The 26,314-nt window shown below is 39.4% G+C and overlaps 1 protein-coding gene across 4 annotated transcripts in view; it reads left to right on the top strand.

Annotated features, from left to right (window-relative positions):
* Window positions 1-26,314, top strand: part of LOC135465565 (ephrin type-A receptor 4-like) — an 82,563-nt gene that overhangs the window by 33,713 nt on the left and 22,536 nt on the right. For all 4 annotated transcript variants that reach the window (XM_064742813.1, XM_064742815.1, XM_064742812.1 and 1 more), the window contains exon 3: window positions 22,330-22,999. In XM_064742813.1, the coding sequence (XP_064598883.1) occupies window positions 22,330-22,999 (670 nt within the window). The remainder of the gene's footprint in view (window positions 1-22,329; window positions 23,000-26,314) is intronic.

Below are 26,314 nucleotides of genomic sequence, written 5' to 3'. Positions count from 1 at the left end.
TTGAAATTTTGGTGGGTGAAAATCACGGAAGGCTGACGAGCATTGTGGCCGTTGGAAATTTTTAGCTCTCTTTTAGCTGGTAAAATTGAAGCCATATATCCAGCGCTGAAAAGATTAATAGGTCAACAAAAAAAGAGTTGTCACATAATTCATGGCTGCCATTAACTAATTCACCCCACCTTTGCTCTTACACTTTCTTTGCAAAACTTGGGATTAATTCCTACAAAATAAATGGAGTTTTAACCATCAAGTTAAAAGCGTATTAAGACATGTGTGATGCAAATACACTTTATTTAGCATTCATTGTTTGTGTTGGAATTCCAGCAGGCCATATATCTTCTAAAGAGTGACAGTCCAGCTAAAAGGACAGATGACATGTGGATTAAGTGATTTTTTTACCCTGTGACCTCTAGGTGAAGGGGTAGTGTTTGTTTGTGATTTATAACCATGCTGCTCTCTGTTACTAACCAACCTATCTACATGTAGTTGTCTCTTCCTTCACAAGGACAGATCTCCCAGACTCCATTCATACTGACACCTTTTTTCTATGTCAAATGCAAACCCATGGACCTTGTTAGGGATAAGAGATAATAACATGTAGACTTCAGAGCATTAATTTGCACTACATTTCATTTTGTTTCTGCAGTAAACACACACACTCTTCTTCTCAGCTTGCATTTTGTGTGCCTGCATTTAAATTAATGTCATTGACGGCCATTGGTCATTACTGCCCATAAGTTTACGTTGCTTTTGACATTAACGTAATGGACAACATAAACATGTACTTTGTCAGTATCTACACGTCCGCTAGATGAAAACACAGACAAAAAGGCTGAGAAGAACATCTGACTTCTATAATTGGCCATGTATGTGTTGATGTCAGAAGAAACTGGATAACTGATGTGTGTTTTTAAGGGCAGATTTAACAGTTAGTTTTCACCAATATTTCCTTTGATTGATGTGTTTAGAAGTTTCTCATAAACACATGACCAGTTGGTTCTCTTTGCTTTCCATGTTCTGACTGACAGACTTCCTGTAAACTCGGCAAAGATAGGCGACACCTTTACAGTCAGTGTAAATAAGGGGTAAACTTGTGGGTGGGGAGAGTAGTGAAGTTAGGGAGAAGGGGGTATCTTGTATGTGGCATTTGATATGGTTTTGAAAGTACAATCAGATGTATGTGCTTAGCCCTGATAAATACTGCCAGTCATTCTTGTTTTATCTTTGGTGTCTACACTTGGATATATTTTGGTGTGTTTTAGTGAAGTGACAGAGGTGAATAGGGTAAAAGGCACTACCTTTTAGCTGTTGTGTTCAAATCTGCTGGCTCAGTTTTACAAGAATCGCTTGGTAAGATTATGGAAGAAGATCTCATTTTGATGAAGATGATGTTAATATCAAACAGATCCCCAGTCTGGGATATAACCTTACACTTTATTTTGGTACACTCTTTGTCTTCTTAGGCTGTTAGGAGCTAATGACTGCGCACAGATGACTGACTCTAGCAGTTATTTTTCTGATGCATATAGAAATTGAACACAGTTTAGTCACAAAGCGCTGACCACTTGAGACCTAAGACAGCTGCAGCTGGCACACTGACCAGTCCTCAGATAAACATCTGTCCAATTTCTCTGTTACAAACTGACCATTAGAGTAAGAGATATCCTCCATTTGTTTGTGTTGGTATGTCAGGGTGCTGGGCAGCGGGCTGACAACCCCTTGACCCCACATCAGAGAAGGTCAGTTCCTGTACTTACAATGTGCTGCATGTATGTCTTTAACATTACTTTAGCAATCAAGCTTCAAGACAAAGCCTGTATGATTGAGTTCTGTTGCATCCAAAAAGAAATTGGGCTAAATTAACAGACCACTTGCATAGAATTTTTTGAATTAGTTTTTTTGCAACTTTCCGTGAGATGCATGGTGACATTCAACAGATACATTGTCATTTTTAAGAAGAAGTCTTTGTGAATGTTGCTATCTCCTATTGTTAAATGAACGCACAAATAATGTCCATTTGTCACTGAAAGAATTCTTTACTTCTGTGTTTAACAACGTCTGTGATTTTCATCTTTTTTCTGCAGGTTGAGTTTTTGTTTGGGGTAACATGGGGGTATTGGTTAGAACACACTGTTCACTCCTAGGAGTACTGTTTCTTGGGAAAACAAGAGACTTGAGCTAAACACCAGCAGGGTCAGTACTTTATGTAACCCTATCCAGGAGTAATGAACCATGGTCAGAACTCATTTCCAGCAGTTGCTCATTGAATCTCCTTGTAAACTACTTGAGAAGAGGTGAAAAGCTGGAGTAACACTGGGGGTGATAGCTTACAACCAGTTGCTTGTCAGCAGCTGGTACTTCCTCCCCCTCTATCCCTGGTTCTAACAGGAGTTTCTAGTCCCTCAGGTACACTCTGTGGGTTGATGGAGCTGGGGGATAGGGTGGGGTGGAAGTGTATTCCGATCCATCAGCAGGACTTAGGATTAAAGAGTCCCCTATAATTTAATGGTTGGCAAACATAGGGCTGTCATATGACTTTCCAGATTGGTAAAGTCATGAAGATGGTTAACACAATGTGCAATGTGTCAGTATTGTAAGAAATTTATTTTGTGTCCTGTTGTGATGATTTGCTTTTTTCTGAGAAATTGGGTTAAATTCTGTACACATGAATATTAAAGACTATCTTGTTCAAATGCGTCGTGTGAATGTAAGGCTGAAATAAAAACAGATGCCGGGGAAAGTTAAGAATGGTAATGGTGGGTATGGCCCATTGAAGTACTGAAAATGAAACTGTGAGTAACAGAAAATTGACACATCAGTCTTAGTATGATCGTAACTTCTCAGATAGCTTCCAAAGTGTATCGTTTTGAGCCTTAAACATTGAAGTCATTTAGACTACTTGACAACAAGAAGGTATAAGTTGTGACCCTTGGAGTGTTGTCCAAGTGTGGTGGTGGGGAAGGGAGTGGGGATCGAGGGCGGCGAGGGGGTGGGGGTGGGGTGCCTTCAGGGTTTAGAACTATGTAATCTGGTGAGGGTAGGGGGTACAAGGCTGAAATGTGACTCCACAGGGTTGTCCAACCTGACAGATCTGACAGCCTTCTAATCAGCTAGCTTGTAGACAATTAGTGATGAAGGATTGGGTGTACAAGGGATAAAATAGCCAGGTCAGAGGTCAGGTGTCAGAGGTCAGATGTCAGATGTAACAGTGGGATGAACTAGAGTTGATGGCAAATCAAGAGGGAAGGGTGGAGTGACAGAAACTGGGGGTGGGAAATTCATTAGCCTAAACTGTTTCATCTTGGCTTGTAATTTGTTGCCATTTTGATGCCACTTGGTTTCACATTACCATGAACCTCTAAAGTGGATTGGATGTGTAGATGCAATCCATGTATAGATACAAATGTGGTGACACATTTGATCTGCTGAAGTATTTCATTTATACTTCTACTTTTGTTTTTAAGGCTTTTGTGAAGATACGGACGTAGAACTAGAAAAAAGTACAGTTATACTATTTTATTTATTTATTTATTTATTTATTTCATTGGTGTTTTACGCCATACTCAAGAATATTTCACTTATATGATGGCGGCCAGCATTAAGGTGGAAGGAAACCGGCGGAGTCCGGCCAAACCCACGACCATACGCAGGTTGCTTGCAGACCTTCCCACATGAGGAAAGACAGCATGAGCTGGACTTGAACTCAGAGCGACCGCATTGGTGAGAGGCTTAGCTATCCTATTTGAAAGGAAGCCAGTATTCATTTTAATGAGTTTATCAAGAAAACCCGTTATAATGTCCTTCTAATCTACAGTTAAATATACGAAAGCTGCATCCCACAATTTCTGTTTATACTGTGAAGTTTCACAGGATGGAGAGGTTTCCTATGATTTCTGGTATAGGCCTGTCTAAGTGTTGAGGCATAATGGTGTTAGTATTGGTTTACAGTAACCCCCAGACACACTCTTAGCCAATGCTGACAAATAAACAGTACATATATCACCCAAACCTGAGGATTGTGCCGGACTGAAATGTTCATTAACAAAATTAACTTTGTTAATCCCGTAAATGTTTGTAAGTTGCTAGGTTGCATTCCTCTATAACCTAGAAATACGTTAGCTGGCTTTTATCTTTAACGTGAAAGCTTGCATTGTTTCTGGATTTTTTTCCTCCTTTTGGGCCTTTGATTTTCAATGGGCATTGATGGCCGCCTTTCGGGTAATACAGCTACGAGTCAGTACATTTAGTCAAGCGACAGAATCCTCAAATGATACAATGTTTGAATAATTTAGCCTGAAGCAGAGAAGACGTTCTTACGCCTCTTATGACAGATCATGGTGGTGCTATATTTAGGCTAGGTGTCATCAAAGCAAGGTAAGCTAGAGAATCAAGTGCAGAAGCACACTGTCTGGTATATTTGGAAGTGTTTTTATCCCCCCCAAAACAGTAGATCTATAATTGAAGAACATTCCTGAGAAAACAATAAATGAACAGATTTACGTGTAATGATTAAACAGTGATAGGCATTTGTGCTCAGTGTAAGTCTCATTTTGCATTAAGGCTATTTGGTTGTTTGCATTGTGTCGAACACTCATGAACGAAAACTACCAGGTCTATCAGTTGGTTGAAACAATAATGTCTGCTGTAAACCAGTGAACTTTGCCAGGCATGACTGGCCTGACTAACCTCCTGACCTAAAGGGAGAGTCAAACTAGTTAGTCCTGGATACAAGTCTGCAACCTTCTTGGTAATGTCCTACCATCAACTGTGGCAACAACAAATATATGTTATGTATACACAGTGCATGTATGGTCTATGATGTGATGTTATTTTCACGTGGAAATTGGTCCACATGAAGTCATTAGACTGTTCCTCCAGCATAATTGCCTATATGCATGCAGTGTATATGCGACAAGAAATAACAGTGGCCAAAAACACATTGAAGGATCTTTGCTTGTCCCCACTCTTTATTGCATTCACAAAGACTGTTCCAAGGCTGCACCAAGCAATAAGTCAGTGTAATAAGTCATTTCCCGGTGGTAAATTGAGCAGTGATAGGTCTGGTCCATGTTGCTCATTAGAATGCATTGCCATACTAGAGAAGTAGGATATGCTGTTAACAGGGCTGGGGGGAGGGACGTTTTATTGATACCCCCCAGGTCCCCATGGACTCCATAGAAGTTTATATATCCGGTATAAGTACAGAAGTGTATTTGTAGGGATTACACCGGAGTAGGGTAAGAAGATGAAATAGACAAGGGCTGAAGGGCCCTGGAAATATCCCCATGCCGTTGGAGGAGGTTTTTGGCAGAACGTGCAGGAAATGATAACTGGAACTCGCTGGCCACTAAAGCGCCTCTCTCGGAAATACTGGCTCTTGATAAATGGTCCATCATGCCTCTGCGAGAGAGTCCACGAAAATTAGCCAATTGATTCCCAGCGAGTTGGGCAATATGTGCTAGGTAAATTAAATTTGTCCGGCTCATTGAACGAGAACGGAGGATTTCAGTGGCTTAAAGCCGAGGAAGTTGCTTCCAGTTAGTCGGCCGGGAGATTGTCTTGGATTGCCCGAAGGTAATTGTGATTTACCCTCTTGAACGCGGAGCAACGAGAAATAGAAAATAAAAACAGCAGAATATAAAAACTGTGTAAGCACTCCCATTGCTCAAGTCAACTGGATATAATTATATGATGGAAATTCATTGGGTGGATTACACAGATTTAAAATGACAATCTGCGGATGCCTAGGCAGGCATTAAAGCCGAAAATGTAGGCTGGGAGGGAAGATTATGAGCCCGGCTGATGGACATGGCTTTTATGGCCCGCAGTAATTAAATTACCTGGATTTTTTTTTCTCTCCAATTAACCTGCTTGCTTAACTGTTGTATATTGAATAACTATAGAAAAAAATTGAAGGCAAATGTTGTTCACCAATTTACCTTGCCCTCTGAGGTTTAATTGCATGTATGGTTTAGGAGGAGTTCAGACATAAGGGATTGGAGAGGGGTGGGGGGGGGGGTGTGTGCATGATGTTGGGGATGATATAGGTACTTAATTCTGACAATGCATGAAGTGGGTTGTTTTCAATTGTACATCAACACACAGTGTACTGGAGCACGGTACGTTTTTGTTGTAATGCTGCCATACTGTTTCGGTGTTGTAATTCTACTGCATATTAAACAGACAAACGAAGATTACTTTTTTTGAGGTCTTGTATAAAATGCAAGTGAAAAAAATGGAAAACTCTCGTCCTTAAACCGTGTGGACAGACAGCTTCATAGTGTTAATGGGCATGGGTTTAGGACAATTACATGGTTGTTGTACTTGTTTCAGGGATCAGATTTGTGTTTAGAACATCAAAACACAAAATGTATTGGCCCGCATCATTCCTTGAGCCTCAGATAATCCAGTTAGCCTATTTAGCTGTGCATATTTTAAACACAACCAGAACTCTTAACAGTTCGTTACTTACTTGAAATTGCCCCAGGAACTGTATACCTTAGAGAATTGCTTTGTTGGGGTGGGGCTGGGGGCTGGGGGGAGTTGATAGGAATAATCTCTTAAATATCCTGCAAATGTGACAATTGAGTTCTGCCGAACAGCTGTTGTCTTTGGAGGCTTAGCAGACAAGGGGACATCTTCAAATCCCAACCATTCATGGTGCAGCAGTTGTTGGAAGTGTCAGTTGTTGTACAAAAATGCGGCATCCACAAATTCAGGTATTGATTTGTGACTGAAGTGGGTGGTAATGGAGCAGCTACCATTAATAATAGCGCCTCTGATTGGTAAAGGACATTTTCCCTAAAGTCATCTCCACATTGCCATGTTTAGGACTTTTTTTTATATTTTTCCTCTCAATATTCATGCTGTGGCATTTAGAATCTGTATTGACATTTCCCGCTTCCTTTAATAAGGAAACAGTTTCAGCATTCTGTCCAAGGTGACAAGCATCGCTGCAAGCTTTTGTTTCTTGTGAAGAAAGGTACATGTATGTTTGTTACCTTGGCTTCCAGATGGAAATGCTTCACTGGTTTACAGAGTTGATGTAAATGACGGATTCCTTTTCTCCATCATACAAACACAACCTGCTAAAATTCATGGAAAAAAATTTCGTAATCTCATCACATTTTTTTTTTTTTTTAGCATGTTGGTATTCTTTCTGTGGTACATGTTAAATTAGACAGCAGGAGAATAAATTCAGTGAAGAGACATGACCTTGAACTAAGCCCTATTTATTACATCATCATCACTGTCCATTAGGATTAAATTAGACCTGGCTCTCAGCAGACTAAGTGCATGTAAGTATCCCAGGTATTTGATGAGTAGTTCAGAATGTCACGAGTAGATACATCACCTGGGGATCGCTCTTCACCTTGATTCCATTTTGGAAAATTTACGAGTTTTCCAGTAAAGTTTATGTCAGTCTTGTGTAACTCCGAAGTAGTTTGTAAAATGTGGCAGTCATTTTGAAAGGCAGGTAATGTCTCCCTGACAGCTCTATCATGTTCTTTTAAACATTTGCCAAATGTGTTAAACATGTTTGAAACAGTTAAACATTGACTGTATAGCTGTATCAGTGGTTTTTTTCCAGACTGTCAACAACTAAATGGGAAATACTCGGGTTTTGAATTAAACATCAATCAAATAAACAGTATCAGCTCTAAACATTTTCCTTGTGTTTGTAATTAGTAGTGCTAGCAGCTTTGTCAACGGTAAAATTCTGCATCCAAGACTATTCCAGTATAACATCAGCATAAGGCAATAACAAAGAAAGCCCCCCAAACCATGTACATGTAATGTCATACTAGCTCTCATACCCTGATGGCTGGTAGATGTGAAGTTCAGATGAGAGTATGGGATTTTTTGGAATTTTTGAATTTTGAATACAGTGTATTGAATGTCTACCTGAATCAAAACAGAAAGCTATCATCCATGTTGGAATCCACATGTTATAGTTTGTCATTATTGTTATCAGCCGGTCTGAATATCTGACGAATAACTAATGTTGGGGAGTTTTTCCATCAGAGAGAATAAAAACAGTGCATTAATGCATAGATTCTGCCACAGACGGAGTGTATATCTGGTTCTGTTTTATTTCCTGATGTTGGCTTGTGGCGCTGCTCAAATATTGATGGGAAATTCTGATAGAGTACTTTTATGTTTTGAGCTTGCAACATTATCGTTCGGAGCCAGTAATAAATGTAAACAACAATATGTGATGAATTTTTGCTATACATGTGTGCTTTCGGGGTTTGATGGTCATTGTGCAGATAAATCTGAAAAATGGTGTACATACAGTTTCGTGCAGTGAGTCTGGGAATTTGGGTCTGGTTTACAGGTATAAATGCTATTTTATGAACTGACAAATCCTTGTGACGTGTATCGAGTAGTTGTTGTCAGATAGCCTGCTGTTCCGAGAAGTCATGCTGAAGCGTTTTGATTGGATTAGACTGGCATAATGTGTTATAAGTAAACAACAGAAGCACCCAGGGCCTGGTCATTACTCACAAGGCTTCATTAGTCTTGGGGAGACGTCAGCCTTCATTTAAACATGCCATTGAGCAGTTAAAATGTCCTAACAGACACAGGAACAGCTAGCCCCAAAACTTAACCCATGTCTCAGCAGCCTGTTTTCTCCCTTGGCAGAAAAAGAAACTCCGATTGCTTTTGAAAGGTTGAGCTGATTCGTGGGTATTCCTGTCAGAAAGGATTTATAATTACGTCTGCCATAGCCTGGGATGTGTTGGCAGTTCAAGCAGACGGACCGGCCATCAGTGTTCTGCATGTACATACTCTCTACAACTGAAGGTGGCAGTAGATGTGTTGTAGGCTGTGTGTTATCCGTACATCCAGCGTAGCTAAACATCAGGATTACCTCTAAAGCCCAAAGTTCTCTGAAGCAAAGCCACTTAAACATGTTTTCATAATAACCTGACAGTTTTCATTTAGTGAAGTAAGACGAAAACAAACATCAGACATACACTTGAGAAAAGTGGCCTACAAAAACAATATGGTTTATTATTCATAACAACTTTTGTTTTTCTAAAGCAAACCTTTCTCTGAAATATGAATGGCATATTGTAGCATTTCAAGCAAAACTTGCACAGTTTGCATCCCCTAATGTTACCATGCAATCAGCCCATTTATATTAAGACAGTGATATCTTTAATCATGTCACATACATGTACATACATCTGTGTTCAGTTTTGTTTGAGTTCTAAATGGTTGTTCTTAATGACAGATCAGTTATTTAAATTCCTAATCATTGTATATTTTTGAAGTGCCAGACAGTTTTAGTTAGTTGTCCTTAACTGTCCACATCCTGAACTGTCGGCATCCTGAACTTTATAGATAAAGGGACAAGGTCTATGATGGACGGTCCCCTCCCACACAGCAGATACTATTATGTTTTTAGCTTGGATTACATTTCAATAGCCTGACCCTTAAGTGGCTATCTGTGAAGTTGTGATAAGTAGTGGTCAAGGGTAAACCAGTGGTCACTCACTTCACACCCCTTGACCAGTGGTGGGGTCAGAAAACTAATATATGACCCTTTAAGTCCACTTCAGAGGTCAGGCCAAAAGCTTAAGACTGGCATCACATGACAGTGAAGTTTTAAATAACAGGTGTGATCATGTTTAGGGTGAAATATTATATCAGACAGGCCTGTTTGTGTATAAGGCAAGGAGAGCATTGTTCTGGTGCATCAGACTATGTTAGAATACAAATGTCAGTTTTGTCCGTTTCTAGAGAAACTTTCACACGTTGTGTTTATTATAGAAGCCCTGAATTTGCTCTTACGGAAACACATGAAAACTTGCATTTTCATAGGCTAATAAAAGGTTATGTGATACTTTGTTATAACTTGAACTTTAATTACCTAGGTAGGACATCCGGGGATGATCTCTTATCTTCCTACCATCACCCCCCCCCCCCCCACCCCCCCCTCCGCCGCAGAATTGGGTAGAATGAGTAACTTTTAGATCCAATGCAGTGAACGTCAAGTACAAGAAACTTTGTGCTATAAACTTTTAACAGGCATTTGCTAGAAGTTTATGTGTAGAATGGGTTGTACAAATTCTGTAGTTTCTTTTCTTAGAACTAAGGCAAAAGTTTCATGTGAAAGTTACTACATTTTGCCAGGAGTTGAAGGAACTTGGGAGTTTTCATCACTTATGATTAGTTTTAGTCTGGGTTTATTTGAGCCCGGCAGATTTAGGGTAAATCCCATCAAGTGCTGGGTTCACACATAAGCTGTGAGGGTCATAAAGATTAATTGGATACTGAAACAACACTGACAGCTTGTTGAGAATTTGCTGGCTATTGGTTGGTTGTTTGGGTGGAGAGGCGTGGCTCCATCCCTCATCACTGCATTCTGACTACATCTTTAACTGTGATCACTTAAGAAATATTTATGCACACTCTAAATGAAAAGACAGGACGCTGACTTTTTCACAGAAATAAATTATTTTAAAGATTATGTGAAGCTCAGTGATGTTTTTTGTCCAGACTAAGCACACCAGAGAAATTGGCTACAATATAATGTTACATAAGTGACTTGCTTTTTCTAACACTGTTTTAACACTTTTTCTAACCATCCTGAGCATGTGTATATTGACTGACATGGTGATGAAGAGGCCTAAACCAAATATCTTCCAGTTTTCTAGTTTACTTCCTGTGTGATGGTTTTTTGATGAAAAAAGGAAATAATTGTATTTGACATCTCTCTGATTCATCAGTGTTTATTTAGCAAAATTGAATTGCTATCGCTAAAACAGTTGGTGATTTTGAAAATTGGGCCTGTAGATTAAAGAATCAATTTAATAGTAGTTAGGGTTATAAGATTGATGGCCTTTTTAATAAGAAAAGCCTGGAATTACAACAGTTGTTTACACGATCGTGCCAAATTGGTTTCTTATCAAAGAACAGTTTAGAAGACCAAGACACAGCCATCAGTGGCAATTTCTAGAGTGAGGGCAACAGTTCCCTCTGGTGGGAGATAGGGGAGATAATGCTCAGACTATCTGATAAGACACAGAATTTAAGACCTGACTTTTATACCACCCAGTTTGATTCTTATGTACATGTACATTGAAGCTGTTGCCTTAAAGCTTCATTGATAATGACAAAATTTCCTTGTTGATCATGACGTATATATGTACCCCTCCTAAAAGAAAATAATTGTGACATATTTTGGCCCAGAAGGTCTGATAATTTTAAATGAAGAAGAGCATGGTTCAATCATGGGCTAAATTCCCAGAGATATGTTAATGGAGAGGTATTCAAGGGCCGGGCTGGATAGAACAGCACTGCAAAGAGCTGCCACAGATGGGGGTTAGCATGGCCATACATCTAGTGTCAGTGGATTTCCACACCATGTTTCCAAGGGGCAAGTTTTTTCTGCACCCCTTCTAAGCTGTCTAACAGTGCCTGTTGACTTTAAACAGGCCTTCCCTGTTTCCAAGCAGCTTTCTCCCTGGGGAACATGTTGAAATCCACGCCTGATTGTCCCACAGCAGTTTTTTCCCCAATATCAAGTAACTAGCTGCAGAATCTAGGATTTCGTGGAAGGGGCTATCCATAACCCGGGGCATAGGTTTCAATAAGGCTGGAATTCTTGACCATGAGGGAATTTGGTGATAAATTGTTTCCTTGGCCAATTGTCTGTGAAGTTTGTTATTGGAGGGTGTTCAGCACATAACCTGGCAGCAGCAACCTTTAGAAGAAGTCCCATAAGGAAGTCATCATGTGCTGTGATGAAAGTTCAGTGGTCTTGCTTCTAGTGAGACTGTCCTTGTGGGTGTTGTTCCTAGCCATGGGTGTAGGAACCCATGCAATGCCCGCAGGGAAAAATAGGGAAAGAGTAACTGGTTTAGGCTGCTTCACCACTACAGGGTGGCTCTGTTAGGATGTCGGCACAAGGTGAAGGGCGCCTCAGTACCCGGGTATAAATCCCCTGGAGCGTGAACTGAACCCCACTGAATATCAGACATGAACATGCCCAATTTTCTTCCCAGGGTATGAGATTGCAGACCTTCAGGTTCCACAAGTGCCAGACATTAGGGGCGATTATCCAGTGATGCGGCCTGCTCAGCCCCTAGTCACACCCCAGTGTAAGCCTACCTTTTTACTAGGAGGCATCCCTGATAGTCAATCCACAGATGTTTGTTATTATAGGTGCCTGCCTGTGTAAGCAGGCTCTACCAGGGGGAGACTCTGTGATACATGTAGGTAGCTATGATACCAGAGTCCCAGCTCAGTTTATGACATGAATTGATTTCTTGTCCACTCTTAGAGTACTGGCCTGTGGTAGTCCTGATAGAGTTGGGTTTTTAAGTGCCCTAAAGCTGGGGACCTCTTGCTTTGTAAATAGCTTCAAAATCTTCTGACATTTTGGAGAGGGCAGAGGATATAATTCTCCCGTCAGGTCATCTCATTTGCTCTTAATTTATTGTCCTTCCTTCTGAATGGAGAATATCTTTCTGCAGCCAAGTCTGGTTGTCTGTGAAGGCCAGATTTAAAGCACCCATTTTAACATTTTGTTCTTTGTTACTGCAGCGATCTGTAGATTTACTTGGGATAATGGCAACCCCAGAAGCACTGTTTGCTCGTGGAGGAAAGAAATCTGAAGTGACAATGGTTAGGAAATGAACTCCAAACACAGGGGAGTTGTAACCTCGCTGCTAGCGATGTCTCTTAGTGTCAGAGCAAAGCCCAGAAAATGTAACTCTTTGTTGGAAGAAAGTTAAACCTTTTACTGTTTGTTTCGCCTGAGCCACAGTCTGATCACGGAACATTTCCAGCAGAGATTTAACCTGTGTGCCTAATCTTTTTCAATAACCTTATAAATTGACTGCCCATTTATTTTTTTGTGTCATGAAATCATTTTGGGGCTTAATGAACGTTAGTATGTTTGTCAACCTATCCATCCTGTGTGGGATGGTTGGTTGTTGTCAAAACAGTTGATATATATTCTTGTGTGTGTGGTATATGTATGAAAGTACAGAAGTCTTTGTACTGAATGAATCATTTTCTTGATATTTTACACACACACACACACACACACACACACACACACACACACTGTATGGCATGTCTTTGTAAAGCACAATGACCTGGTGTGAATGTTTGTGGATATATAGATATATATGCACATCTTCTGCATTCAGTTTGTTTATTTTGAAGAGAGAAGAAGAAAATATTTGCCTAAAGAAAGGAACTAAATATAGCCTACAAATAAGGATTGCAGGAGTCTTTTTGCTGCTTACAAGCATTTATGAAGTCTCATCAGGTACAGATGATAGAAAGGTCTCAGCAGTGCAGTATTTGGTCATATTTCATAAACATGAAAAGGAATGTTTTACCTCTTTTCTCAGTGTTAGGGTAATCCCTGGGGACAGACAATGTGGCTGCCAAAATGTAAGCGAGTTGTTTGCTGTTCACAGCTCTCGGTTTATTCAACCAACTCTTTGCTTTTATCGTGTCAAGAGATTTGTGGGAGAGTTTTTAAAGTTGGACCAAAATCTTTAGATGTGGGTTAGCCCAGGCTAACAACTCCTCTGTACCACAGGTAAAGATCTCCTTTGTTGCCAGTGGCGTGTAAAGATCTCACATTGAACACTAATGTGTTTGATCAAGTGAACTTTATGTCAATAATACCTTTTGGGATATAACCAGGGGTACTTGGTAGACTGTGTGGAGTGGATCTCCCTACCCTCCAGTTTTTGCTAAGACTTAATAAACTAATGCATGGTGTGTTTTGGTGTCAGGCCTGGGAAAAAAAAAATTGGCATTTGGATATATCAATTTGCCAATAGGATTTTAGTGGACATTGATTAATTGAATGGGTACGCTGTTAATGCTAATTGGTTGGTTTTTTCCCCCCATCTCCTCAGTTCAATGTATACATACACAATTGGGCAATATCGTAAAAAATGAGCGGAGTTAACCAAATTAGGGGTAGCTGAGTTGATTAGGGGGACTCAGACTGGGATCACTGGTGTATGGCTTATTTTGCTCATTTGTGCTTAAATTACATGTAGCTCTTGTTGGGCTGAGCATGAGGTGAAGTATATGATCTTATGAAATGTAATGTATTACCCATGTTGTGCTGAATAGAATATGACTGTTATTAAACCTTTACAAGAAATGACTACAATGTGCATGTATATACTTGTACAAATTCAGTGACTTGCCCACTTCCAGAGCCTCATCTACATGAGGCTCTTTTGGGTGTTTGTACTCAATAATAGAAATTTTGGCTGTTTCATATGTCTGGAGTCAGTGGCTTTATCCTGTTTGGTGGAGGTTGTACATTTCCACAGCACAACCAGTATCATGATTTTATATAGATCTAGTGATTTTTAATAACATTTTTTTGGGTGGTGGTGATGGTGGGGGTGTGGGTGGGATGGGAGTGGAAGTTTGTTGCAGTTTAGTCTATATGTGTGAATACTGCACACATATTGTTTGTCTTAGCAGGGTTTAAATCCACTTGGGCGTTTAAGAGTGTATACTTTGTCAGAAAATACCTTGTACAAAACATGTATAATTTGGAGTTATAAGGTAATCAGTACTTTACTTATTCTGAGTGATAATAGTTTGTAAATTTTTTCCTGGGCAAATTGAATCCATTTTTGTCCTAGCACTTAGAGGATATTTACATACAAATAGATTTGGCCCTTCAATTTTTATGGTTTATGATACTTGTGTGTGCCCAGAAAGATGGGATTCAGAGAACTGACACATTCTTCTCTTTGTGTGATCCCAGGATATTCTTTTTATGGGAACAACAGTGTTTAAGGTTAATGATGTATTTTGTTGATTCATGGCTATACCAACCCATAGTGATACAGTTGCAGTCCTGGTAAACATTTACCTGTGACCTGGCAGGACGTGTTATTTCTTACCAATTGCTTTTATACATCTTAAAAGCGATTGTCTTAATACATTCCAATTGCAGACAATTTACCTTCATCTGAATGTTTATTAATTACAGATGATTAGTTTAGTGGTTCAGAAAACACTGTGCGTGGCAATTTTTAACAGCCATGTCTGCCAAACAAATGATAACTTTATGTATATTTTGGCTAAATGTAATGGACTATTTTGTTGGGCATCCATGGCGTCTTTGGGATTGTCTAGGGTCGGTATGTCAGAGGATTGGACAGCCTGCAAATTGTGCCTAGATGGATGAGTTCCCAAACTAGTCCAAATTTCCTGGCTGAGAAGATGCAATTCAATTTTTGCTGATGGAGGTAAAGATATGAATGTATAATTGGTACGAACAGCGACTCCCCCATGATGGACTCGGAATTGCTTGTAATTCAGGAAGCTAGTTTCCTTGTCCCTCAAGTATTCCCAGCAATCAACATGGATTCAGTGGATGTTGTTCTATAATTCACCGCCATTTACTATCTAAACTGAAAATTGTTTAATCACATGATTATTATCACAGTGCTCTCTCAGGGGCCCGGGCTAGTATCCACTCAGTGGCCAGTCAGTGGTATGGTTCGGGTGGGTATCTGATGTGAAGACACATGGGTTCCGGGATAGGGGACTTAGGCCTAAGGTCTTAGGGTACAGAGTTTGAGATGGCCAGAGTAATTAAGATTCAGCTGAAGATCACTCGCTGGCCATCTAACTGAGCTCACAAAAATTACCATGTGCAAACCTGAAGCTGTTGTACGCAGAGCCCGTCTCCTCCCAACCCCATTTACCGCCATTGTTTACAGGGATTTAATCAACTGGTGACCATGTTTTGAGAAAAGTACTTAAATATTTGCTGCCCGGGACTTGAATTTCACTGCATGAATTAGCCAGCAAAAGTGTGACAGAATTTGTATAGTTCTGTCCCTTAACAATTTTTACCTTTTTCTACTTGTTTGGTGATTTCCTGTATTCAAGATGAAAAAAATGCCAGCAAATCTCTATTTTCTTCTGTTAATAACATCCAGCACATCATATATTTGAGGTTAAATGTTTACTGTTATAATAAAGAAAAGGTACCTGTGGTGTAGTGACCCCAGCTGTCTTTCATCTTTCACTATCATTCTTGTAATAATTCACAGTAGGTATTGTGGCATGCAATCTTGATCCCACATTTTTGTTTTCTTGATAAGGAAAGATGCCCTAGTTACACTATCCTTACATTTCACAAAAGAGGTGGGTTAAGTGCTTCTGGGACGGTCTCGCGATCTCCTGTTGTCTTTGGCTTTAGGAATATTAAAAGACTGGATAATATTTGACCCTTTTACTCTGCCAAAATGAGACAAGGAATACATGGCAGGCTATTGGTGTATCAAGATGGTTTTCTGTGCACATGTACAGTGGCCACATGTGATGAATATTTTTTTGTGCAAGGGGTAGGGTTCCCGTATACCATTTCATGAGCACTTGTAATTCCTGAGTATCCTTCATCGTAATTCCTGAGTATCCTTCATCGCAGGAAGGAGTGCGTAAATAGCTCTGCCAGTCAAACTGTACAGTTTGAAAACAGTCCTGACAGCAGAGCACATGGACGTTGTTTGTATAGTATATAGTGGAGGGCCAAGAAAACATCCCAGCTGAACTCCCCAGCAGAAACACAATATAGGCTATAACTGAATGTAATATTTAGCTGCCGGTCTTCTGAGAGGAGAAGGTTTTCTTCCCCGTTTGTGTCTGCACTCTGTTGGAAGCAAACTGCTAGGGATAGAAGATGACCTTTAGCAAACTTAGGCTGAGAATAAACATCTGTCAAACATGCACTTAAACAAATTCTTTTTTTTTATATTTATTCATATTTATAAGGAAACGGCTTCTGTACTAGTTGTCATACCTTTGTTTGTACATGTACATCCATATAAAACACGATTTAGCGTATTATTTCTTCAGTTGGGATTAAGAAGCAAATCTATCACAAAGATAAAACTTTTCTACTCATTATTACATTCACCTGGATTGATGAGACTGTAGCATGCTGTATGTATGAGCAAATACAAATAACTGCATGAATTAAATGCATTGTCTGTATTTTAAACATTTAACAGGTTTTTGATATATTTCTGGATGACTGTGCAAAATTATATGTATTGCAGGCTTCCATTAGACCAGTGTGTTACTTGTTGTTGCGTGTCACATGACATAAAACAGTTCATTAGTATGTAGCATAATACATTTGGTGTGCTTTGAAATGATTCCTTGTAGAGTTATGGGAGAGATGTTCTGGTTTTCATCACTCTTGACATTTTATCTGATAGACTCTGCCTGCTTTTTGTCTTCGCTGCTGGCCCTCCCAACTCCCAAGGTTTAAAACCAGCCTGTTTTTACAACAGAAATGCAAAGCAAACAGAGGAAATACATCACAACTATGCCAAAGATACAGAATACCATAGATATTCTGATTGTCTGTGAACACATAGGTTTGGTTTGGTGGTCCCAGTGGTTAAGAATCACCCAAATTGACTATCAGCCATGCTTAGTTGTTTACCCCATTTTGTGCCCCATTTTGTGGAGCGATGGCATATGATTGACAGCCACCTTTAGTATATTGAAATTGATCTTTAATGTAGTACTTTTGATTGGAACATTTTCAGGATACTAGTTTATTGCTAAGAAAAATAATTTAACATTGGGAAATGCATCTATCGTTTTGATGGTGTAGTAAAATGGCATATGGATTGAAGAAATGAAATGAGAAAGAGAGTGTGGAAGATATACTTCCAACTGTTTGTTAGAACATTTACATCTGCCATAGATTAGAGTCCATGTAACTCTGTCAGACGGACAACTTTAACTTAGCTGTTATCTGACCGGAGCTCTTACTGATGACTGCAGATACCAAATGATAGAAAGTTTCTCATGTCTACCACTTGGGAGTCGCATTTGTTTTAGAGGCAGCTAAGAATGGAGTTTCTTGCTGTAGTAGCACATATGCTGAGTGCTCACTTTATTTAGATTCATAGTATTTGTTTCCATAATGTCTTTAAGGGAACAGTATGACAAAGATTATGAACAGTGGCTATTGATAATAATGAAAGTAAAAAAGCTTCACTTTCTTACTGGTATTTTTCCTTTTCTGTGTGTTACCTATTTGAAATGTTTCGCTAACTTTGTGGTTTTCTTGCACAGACATTTTCCAGAGTATAATAATCATGCAGCAAGACGGCAATGACATTTTGAAGGTTCTAAGTGCATGGAACATTCACTGTTGGCTCATCAGCCATTTTCGCACATTGCTGTGTTGTTGTCGAGGTCAGAATAACGTAAATTTGCGCTTCACAAACATGGAAGCGTTGAATCTGACCAACCGTCCGTTAGTTTAGGGGTAGAAGTGGTTAAACTGTCCACTCTGGGTGTTTGTCCCCTTCTCAGCTGTGGCTGGTCAGGGCTTAGCAAATAGCCCTCCACTTTCTGGTCAAATAATGATTGACCCTTCAATGATATTGTCCAGCTGGGACAAACTTCACGTTACCATTAGTTACCTTTAACTTGAATTGCATCAGTTGAAAGTCATACACACACTGGTGCATTTTAAAGATTTTAAGCTACATGTACATTACATAATTCAAGTAATTAAGACGAATCGATTAAGAGCAGCTTTAAGACAAAGGGCAGAAATTCTTGGTGAAGTAATGAATGTTTTTCGAGCTGAAAGCCATGTGTAGGTCACATTTGCTGGAAGTGCTTGGCGTAACCCCGCGCTGCTGGTGCGGGGTGCGAGACACTACACAGCGACGTCTGCATGTTTACACTCCCCCTCCTGGCATGCCTGTTCGCTGGCTAGGACTGTTGGCCGGCATGACACCCCTTGTGTTTGGCCCCACCTTGTTATGTTTTCATAGCTGTGTTTTGAAAGCGTCCCTTATTTATCTTCTCAAGCAAGGGGTCGGCAAGCTAACATTTACTCATATTACCTTGGCTATATCCCATAATGATCGATATACAGGGGGAAAAGTTATCTTGTATTATGAGGTTACTTGTCTTATATTATGAGGATACTTGTCTGAAAATACCTCAGTGCATCTTTGTTTGATTAAGCGCCACTTGTTCATTAGAACATGTCCATCAGCTGGAGGGTTTGTTGTTGAAAACGTTCTGTTTGGGTCAGTATCTGCAAGGGCTTAAGTTTTTATCACTAATTGATTTCTCTATTGACCCTATTGTTCAACAGTGGTACACTGTAGGGGGGAGTCCTTTGCCTTATGCTTTTGTCTGGGAAAGTCAAAAAATCTGATTTGTGGAGTCTAAAAGATTAATCAAGTGCAAGTTTCCAAATTAAATTGTTGAAAATTTCCGGTGGCGTGTCCAGCCTTGTGTTGTTCTCTTTTCCCTTTTAGCCTAATTCCTTTATTAGTGGATTAAAAGTCAACCTTTACAGAAAACACTGGGTTTGGTTTTTGAGGCAGTCAGGCGAGAGTTGGTGATTGTCAGTGTCCATGCCTGGATGATGGATTGGCTAGTGCGGGATCTGTCACTACCAGATAAGGCAGAAGGCCCCCTGCTTAAGGCCTTAGTAATAGACCACCTGGGTGGGCTGGCCCTATCATTATTCTGAAACATCTGCAGACCAATGGTCTCAAAACATTTGAAAGAAGCTTATAGTAAAGTATTGGTAGGCCAAAATGTGATAACCAATTTTGTGCAGGCTTAGAAAACATGTCTTGACGTTTTTGTGCTGTTTTGTTTCACAGTAGCAATGAATTAGATTTTGTGATGTGGAGAGGAGAGAGAGGGAGTAATGTTGTTTGTAGATTTGTAGCCTGGGGATAAGCTGTATCAGTAAAAAAAGTAATTAGAGAAAAAATGTACTTATTTGTGGTGTTTTGACCCTCGGGGTAAAGTCATTTAGTTTTGACGAAAGAGATCTGTCATGGCTTTTGTTCATTAAACAGATAGTGATCTTCAGTGATTTAAATTAGTCAAAATAATGGCTTCCCACTTCTGAAGGATGAGTAAACATCTGATGACATAAACAATATGTTTGGGGTCACATCAAACACAAAGAATTGCTGAGATACATGTATGTGAATGTGAGGATAAGCCTTATTAAAATCCCAGAGCTCACTTAAGGTGGTTGATATGTGAGGATTGTGATTGATGTAGCTAATATCTTTCTTTTTAAAGCATTCTAATTTACTCCAGCTGAATTTTTTTCTGCATGGATAAAGCTCTGAGTATGAAAATATACATAGCCCTCTCCTATTCCCGAAATCAAATCTGAAACATCCTTTCCTAACTTAACTACAACTTTATGACAATTTATATTTAGCTGAATTCCCATCTGTGAGCTGGTATTACTGGACGAAACTCTCTTTTCAAATATATTTTCCCTACCTTGTTTGACAGGTTTCTGCCATGTACCATACTGGGTTTTTATGTAAAAACAAAACAGTTTTAAGTGCACAAGATTTTAGACAAGGCATGTAGCAGGTTTCATTCAGGCCATGACTAAGGGTTATCACAACAATGACCAAATAACCCTCTCAAGCTTAAGAGATAAGAAGATGAAATGAAAATCGTGATGCAAGAGGTGCAGAAACCCTAATTAGTATTCAGTATTTTGAGAGGACAAAATTAGCATACATGTATATGTTCATTAAAAATTCAAATTTGTTTTCACACCTGCCAAACTATGTCTTAATGAATTTAATTAAATTAAGCATGGTTAAAACAGTGTGAGTAATTATACTTTTAGATTTAATAAATGCTGATTTTAATTATGTCTTGATTATTATCTCTGACAAATGTAAAATTAATTAATAGTTGTAAGTCTTATAGGTGGGTCTACATCTATCAAGGATGTCGTCAGAGTCAGTCGTGGATACCAATCAGAAGTAGTTGCATAAATTAATGATTTAATAAGCATGATTTGTTGTGAAACATCATTAGGATTAAATGTTGTTTCTGAATACTTATCTTAGTCAGATGTAATTTTCAGTAAGGCCAATAATCACAAGTCTGAGTCTTAACATTCGATCAAATTTAATGAAAAATTTCGGAACATTTTTCAAAGATTTTAGTCATGAATCAGAAAGTGTGTAAACACGATGTAACAGGCCAATAAGAAAATTTGCTTGATGCATGGTTTAGGTAAATCTGCCGTTTCTTTTTTGCTTTTTTTTCTATTTGGAAAAAATAATTTGTACTGGAAATATGCCTTCAAATAAATTTTTACTGTTACATGTAGTTGAGTATTTCAGCCTAAATTCATCATTATATTTTTGCTGGTGAGTCAGCGTCACTTGTCCATCGACTTTAATCGGCTGTGAACAAAGTTATCTACGGTAATAGACAGCTCTCTGAATATTCACACCATTAGGTATAACAGGGAACAGCTTTTATGCAAATAAAGTAGCGAGCATTTAGAAGCTGAGCAGGATGTGATATCATTGCCAGATCATTTGTGCCTCAGAATACCAATGAGATCTGGGGAAAATTGCCACCGCAAACTTCAACACCGGTATAATTATGAGAGGGGAGAAGTTTTTTGAATGCCGCTGTGGTAAGATGACTTCCACTCCCTGTTCATATGCGCTGATTTCCCTCAGTCTTTATGCAAAACACCACTCATTAGCTGGCAGTTGAATATAGGCTTTTAGACTTCAGACATTAATAATGTACAAATTAGGCAGAGAGTTCATTATGGAAGCCTTATTAAATGTTAACACAACCAAGCCCTGTTTTTATTTTCTTGTCATATTGCAACTGACAGTATAAGGGGAAGTCAGTTGAAAGACTTATTATCAGGGCTATGTTGATTCACAATGTACATGAAATTCCGTCATTTATATTAAAAATGAAAACAATTATAAACCGAAACAAAAAGTCATTCCTTTGCAGGTGGAATTAAGAAAATGATTACACTAGAATTGTTTAAGTATTTTTTGTCTCTAATTTCTTTTGAAAAGTTATGTAAATAGAAATATTAACAATAGAAGAGAGTTGTACATGCGTTTATATCTAAACGCCTGGCATTACTGTGGTGATTTTAGAATGTGCCTTTTTTTCCTTTTTTGTACAGTCAATGACATGTGGCTCTGATTTATATTATGTTCCTTAAAATGATGATAAAACTGTCAACGACTTCTTAACTTTGCTATCATGCTGTTTCCCTAAAAACATGATTGTTTAGTTCAACCATGGGGAAAGTAAGTGTAAATGATCACAGTACTAGCATTGTGGTGACAGCTTAGTTAACTTTTTTGAATGTGACATTCAATACATAATGATTTATGCCCAAATTTCTTGAAAACTGATTAAAAATGGATCATTCTGAATTCTGAATGTTTTTTGTACAATTTCTAATATTGCTAGTTTGCTGACAGTTTGTTTTCTCCTGTGTTACAGTGGGTGGAAGCTAGTTACAACGACAATGAAGGAAATCCTCTGAGGATATACACATCGTGTTATGTTACACAAACAAATGTGAACAATTGGTTGCGGACTCCTTTTATCGATCGCAAGGACGCAAATCGACTTTACATTGATATCCGGTTTTCTATGCGAAAATGTATACGACACAAAGACCCTCAAAGGTTACAACAGTGCAAGGAGACTTTTGTCCTGTATTATTATGAAGCCGAGTCTGACTTTGCCAACGCCATGATGCCAACGTGGGACCCAGAGACATATTTCAAAATGGATGTGATTGCTGCAGACTATTTGTATGAGGATGAAAACGACATCCGAATCAATGTGGAGACAAAGAGTATCCCCATCACCAGGCAAGGCGTCTACTTTGCTATCCAGGACACTGGGGCTTGTATATCTTTGATTTCCATCAAAGTGTATTACATCACCTGCCCCAATATCACACAGAACTATGCCTTGTTCTTGGAAACGCCCACTGGCCCCGATTTGACCTCTGTTGTCCAGAAACAAGGGCAATGTGTTGCAAATGCCGCTGAAGAAAAGCGACCCACCTATCTGTGCAAAGGCGGAGGAACTTGGGCGTTGTTGGATGGCGGCTGCAAGTGCATGCCGGGATACCAAGCCACTCCGAGTCAAACATGTGTCGGTGAGTAGTCATATAGTCTTCACGGTACTTGAGTATCAGAATCAGTCATTAGCTAGTCAACTAATCTACACAAGACACCAAGAGAATATTGGTCTAGACCATGCATTATTAAATGGCACAATGGACTTCTGTCTGGTATTAAAATTGGCTTGGGGTTAAATAATGAGCGGATGTTCTTGGCAGCTCTGATGGCAATAAGTGTGACGGGGTGTTTCAGGTTTATTTTTGGTTCATTTCTTTTATAGAATTCATTTAACTGCTTGGGAAATATTCAAACTGTCTCACAGCAAGAGACATGCATGTACATGTACGTCCTCTTCAGATATATTCCCTGTGCAATTCAGCTGTGTTCTTCGCAAGGGAGATAATCAGTACTGCTAGAGCAAAAAACTGCAGATTGATCAATGTAAAATGGTATAATCATATTTCTGAGGGTTGTATAACAGTGTTGTAGAGCTTTTCTACTTGTTGACATCATAATCTTTAGTGGGATGTGTTACTCAAGGCGGTTAGCTTACAAACTTCTTAAAGCCGAGGGGGTGGACTTATGAGATTGAAGGCTTAAACATGACCAGTGAACTCTCCTAAATATACAATGTTGAATAGTGCCCAGCATTAGGTATTAGCTGATCAAAGTTCTTTCTCCTTGGATAGGGCTGTTTCACAAAGGTTACAAAACAGGTTTTGGTTCAGCATTAATCTGGTGGTCAGGGATCGCCAAAAGGTGCCTTTAACTGGTGAATGGAGAGACACTGTTAGTTTGAATGCCTCAGGGGTCATTCAGTAAGATCCCCCCCCTACCCCCGTCTATATCATATAGCAGATGATCTCCCTTTGCTTCTGTGTTACTTCAGCTTGTTCAGGTGTAGAGTGTATTATGGTCAGGTGGCTTGTCAGCTCACAGTTAATGCAGCGGGTTAGTGGGGAGCAGTAATTAGAATCTAGACTTTTTATTTGTCCTGGACAAAGGCTGCAAGCTAGCACAATAGACACGCCCCCAAATGGGGATCAGCTTGAAATACAATCCCAGGACCTAGGCAAATGACCACACGTAAAGGTTTAGGTTACCCAGGGTAACTGGGATTAACCAGTTACCAGCTAGCTCAGCCTGGACTCATCTTAGTCTTAACTTCAGCAAGGGGAAGAAAACTTAAGGAAGTTGACATTGCCTTGAGGATGTCTTAATCCCACACTGCTGTACAACATTCAGTGTGCTAGCTAAGTTCAGTCAGTGCTCTTAACTTGTTAAAATCCGAATAAAAAGAAAAGATGCAATGAGAGAATATAATTAGGTAAGGCTGGCTGAGACAACAAAGTCAGTTAGTAAAAATTAAGTTTTCAAACCTACTACACTGATGGCCTGACCTGATATGGGGAGGACTGTTTATGGTTGTACTGATCTGTAGTTTACACCTTATTCATCCTTCTCTGTGTTTATTTCTTTACTGCTAGTTGTAATCCTACTCTTCACAGGTGAAACGAATTTGTAGAAACACAATGCATGAATTAGACAAACAGATAGTCTCTCTGAAGAGGGAACTAAAGAGCCCTAGGTGCTGGTGACAGTGATAGGTTGACAGGGTATCTGATGTCGTTTGGCAGTGAAGTCAGCTCGGCTCGCATTGTAATGTCATAAACATGCACACCTGTGCATATATCTGTGCACACAAGAAGCCCATCACGCCTTTGTGTGTGCGTGACAGGCTGTGGACTTCTCCACAATCTCAGTCGTTAGTGGTTTACATGATAGTGGGTACGGTTAAATTAATATACATTGCCTGATTAACAAAAGATGTAAGTGAAAATTAATATGCATAATCTATGTGTAAAGTGAACTGCTTTAAGTCTGAGGTGTAGATGAAGACAGGTGTGGAAACTGCCTATAATACCTGTTCACACTTGGACAATTGATTACCTATGATTGATATCTACACCTCATTAATTTTGGTTGATTCACACCTGCACACATGTTAACTTTTGTAGTGATCATGTTCATGTGAGCAGAAATATCAGATTATCAGACAGAGTAATGCATTGTCAAAAATTAGAGAGTGGATGATTTTATTGTATTATATTATATTATATATTTCAGTCATATTGAGTACACCTGTAGATTTACATTATACAGATTAGACAGAGTAGAGAAATAGAAAAGAAAAGTTAATCTTGAATGTGTGAATGGTTAGTGCGACTCAGCACCTTTCCTTAGGTTGGGATAACCTATGCTGACTCTGACAGTAGCTGAAGGTTCAAATTCAAGTCTAGGGCCAGGTTTGATTGGTCAGTTGAAACTTAAAAGTCAGGAAGTACTTGTTCAGCAGTTGTGGCTTGGTTCAAATGATCGTTACAATGTGCATGACATATTTGTCCGAATCACACAATCAAGACACCAATCAAATGAATAAAATTAATTAAATGGAATTTAAAATTTGATTATGATCGGGACGTCTGCAAATTTTGATTTTGGCTGGCAAACTTGATGGACTGAAAATAGAAAAAGAGCTGATAATGTTACTTGCTAACTCACAATCGTTATGAAACGATCCAAATGTTATTCCCTTGCAAAAGCACTTGCATTTTATTACAGAAGCATTTAGGAGATTTCATCACTCTGCTTTAGTAACTGTGCGAGATTGCTACCTCTTTCACTAAAGAGTTCATGTTTATAACTGTTGGTAAGAGGTTTGGTCTAATTTGACTGTCAGCTGGAGAGCCTGTTGTTTGGAGTTGGAAGTGGGCCACGGCCCGACTGCCAAGTAGTCGAGAATTGCTTGTAATAGCACCAATACGCGACTGATTTATTGGCTGTGGCAGAGTTCTGGGAAAGAAACGAACATTTCTCGTTTTGACGACGAGTTCGCTTCCCGAAGCGCTGTAAACAGTGGCTAATTAAGTGGTCAATCTACTTGATGCCTATTGAGTTGTAAATTTTGGGCAAAGGAATCCGTCAGGGAATTGATTGAGTGCACGTATCAGCCTAAGCTTCCGATATGTTCTTGAACTGACGGCGATGTTTCTTGCATACTGAAGAGCTTTGACTCGTTAAGACCCTACCCAGTGTTGCCGCTGCCAAGTTACTTTTGTGACTTCCGCATCGATTAGACCATATAGGCTCATATTGATTATGTCCGCTGGAGCTCCAATCCCTTTGGTTATAAAGGTTTGCATGTTGTATATACCAATAATCAGTGGCTGTTAGAGGAAATTGATTCCAGCAGGAATTGGCGGGGTTAATTTGTAACAAGAGCTGAGGCACATCGGGGAGACAACCGCTGAAAGGTTCGGGCGGAATCGGGCGCGGTTCAGGCCGTCACC

This window comes from Liolophura sinensis, chromosome 5 (assembly GCF_032854445.1).
Source record: "Liolophura sinensis isolate JHLJ2023 chromosome 5, CUHK_Ljap_v2, whole genome shotgun sequence".
Taxonomy (NCBI): Eukaryota; Metazoa; Mollusca; class Polyplacophora; order Chitonida; family Chitonidae; genus Liolophura; species Liolophura sinensis.
This window is presented reverse-complemented; position numbering and strand designations above follow the sequence as displayed.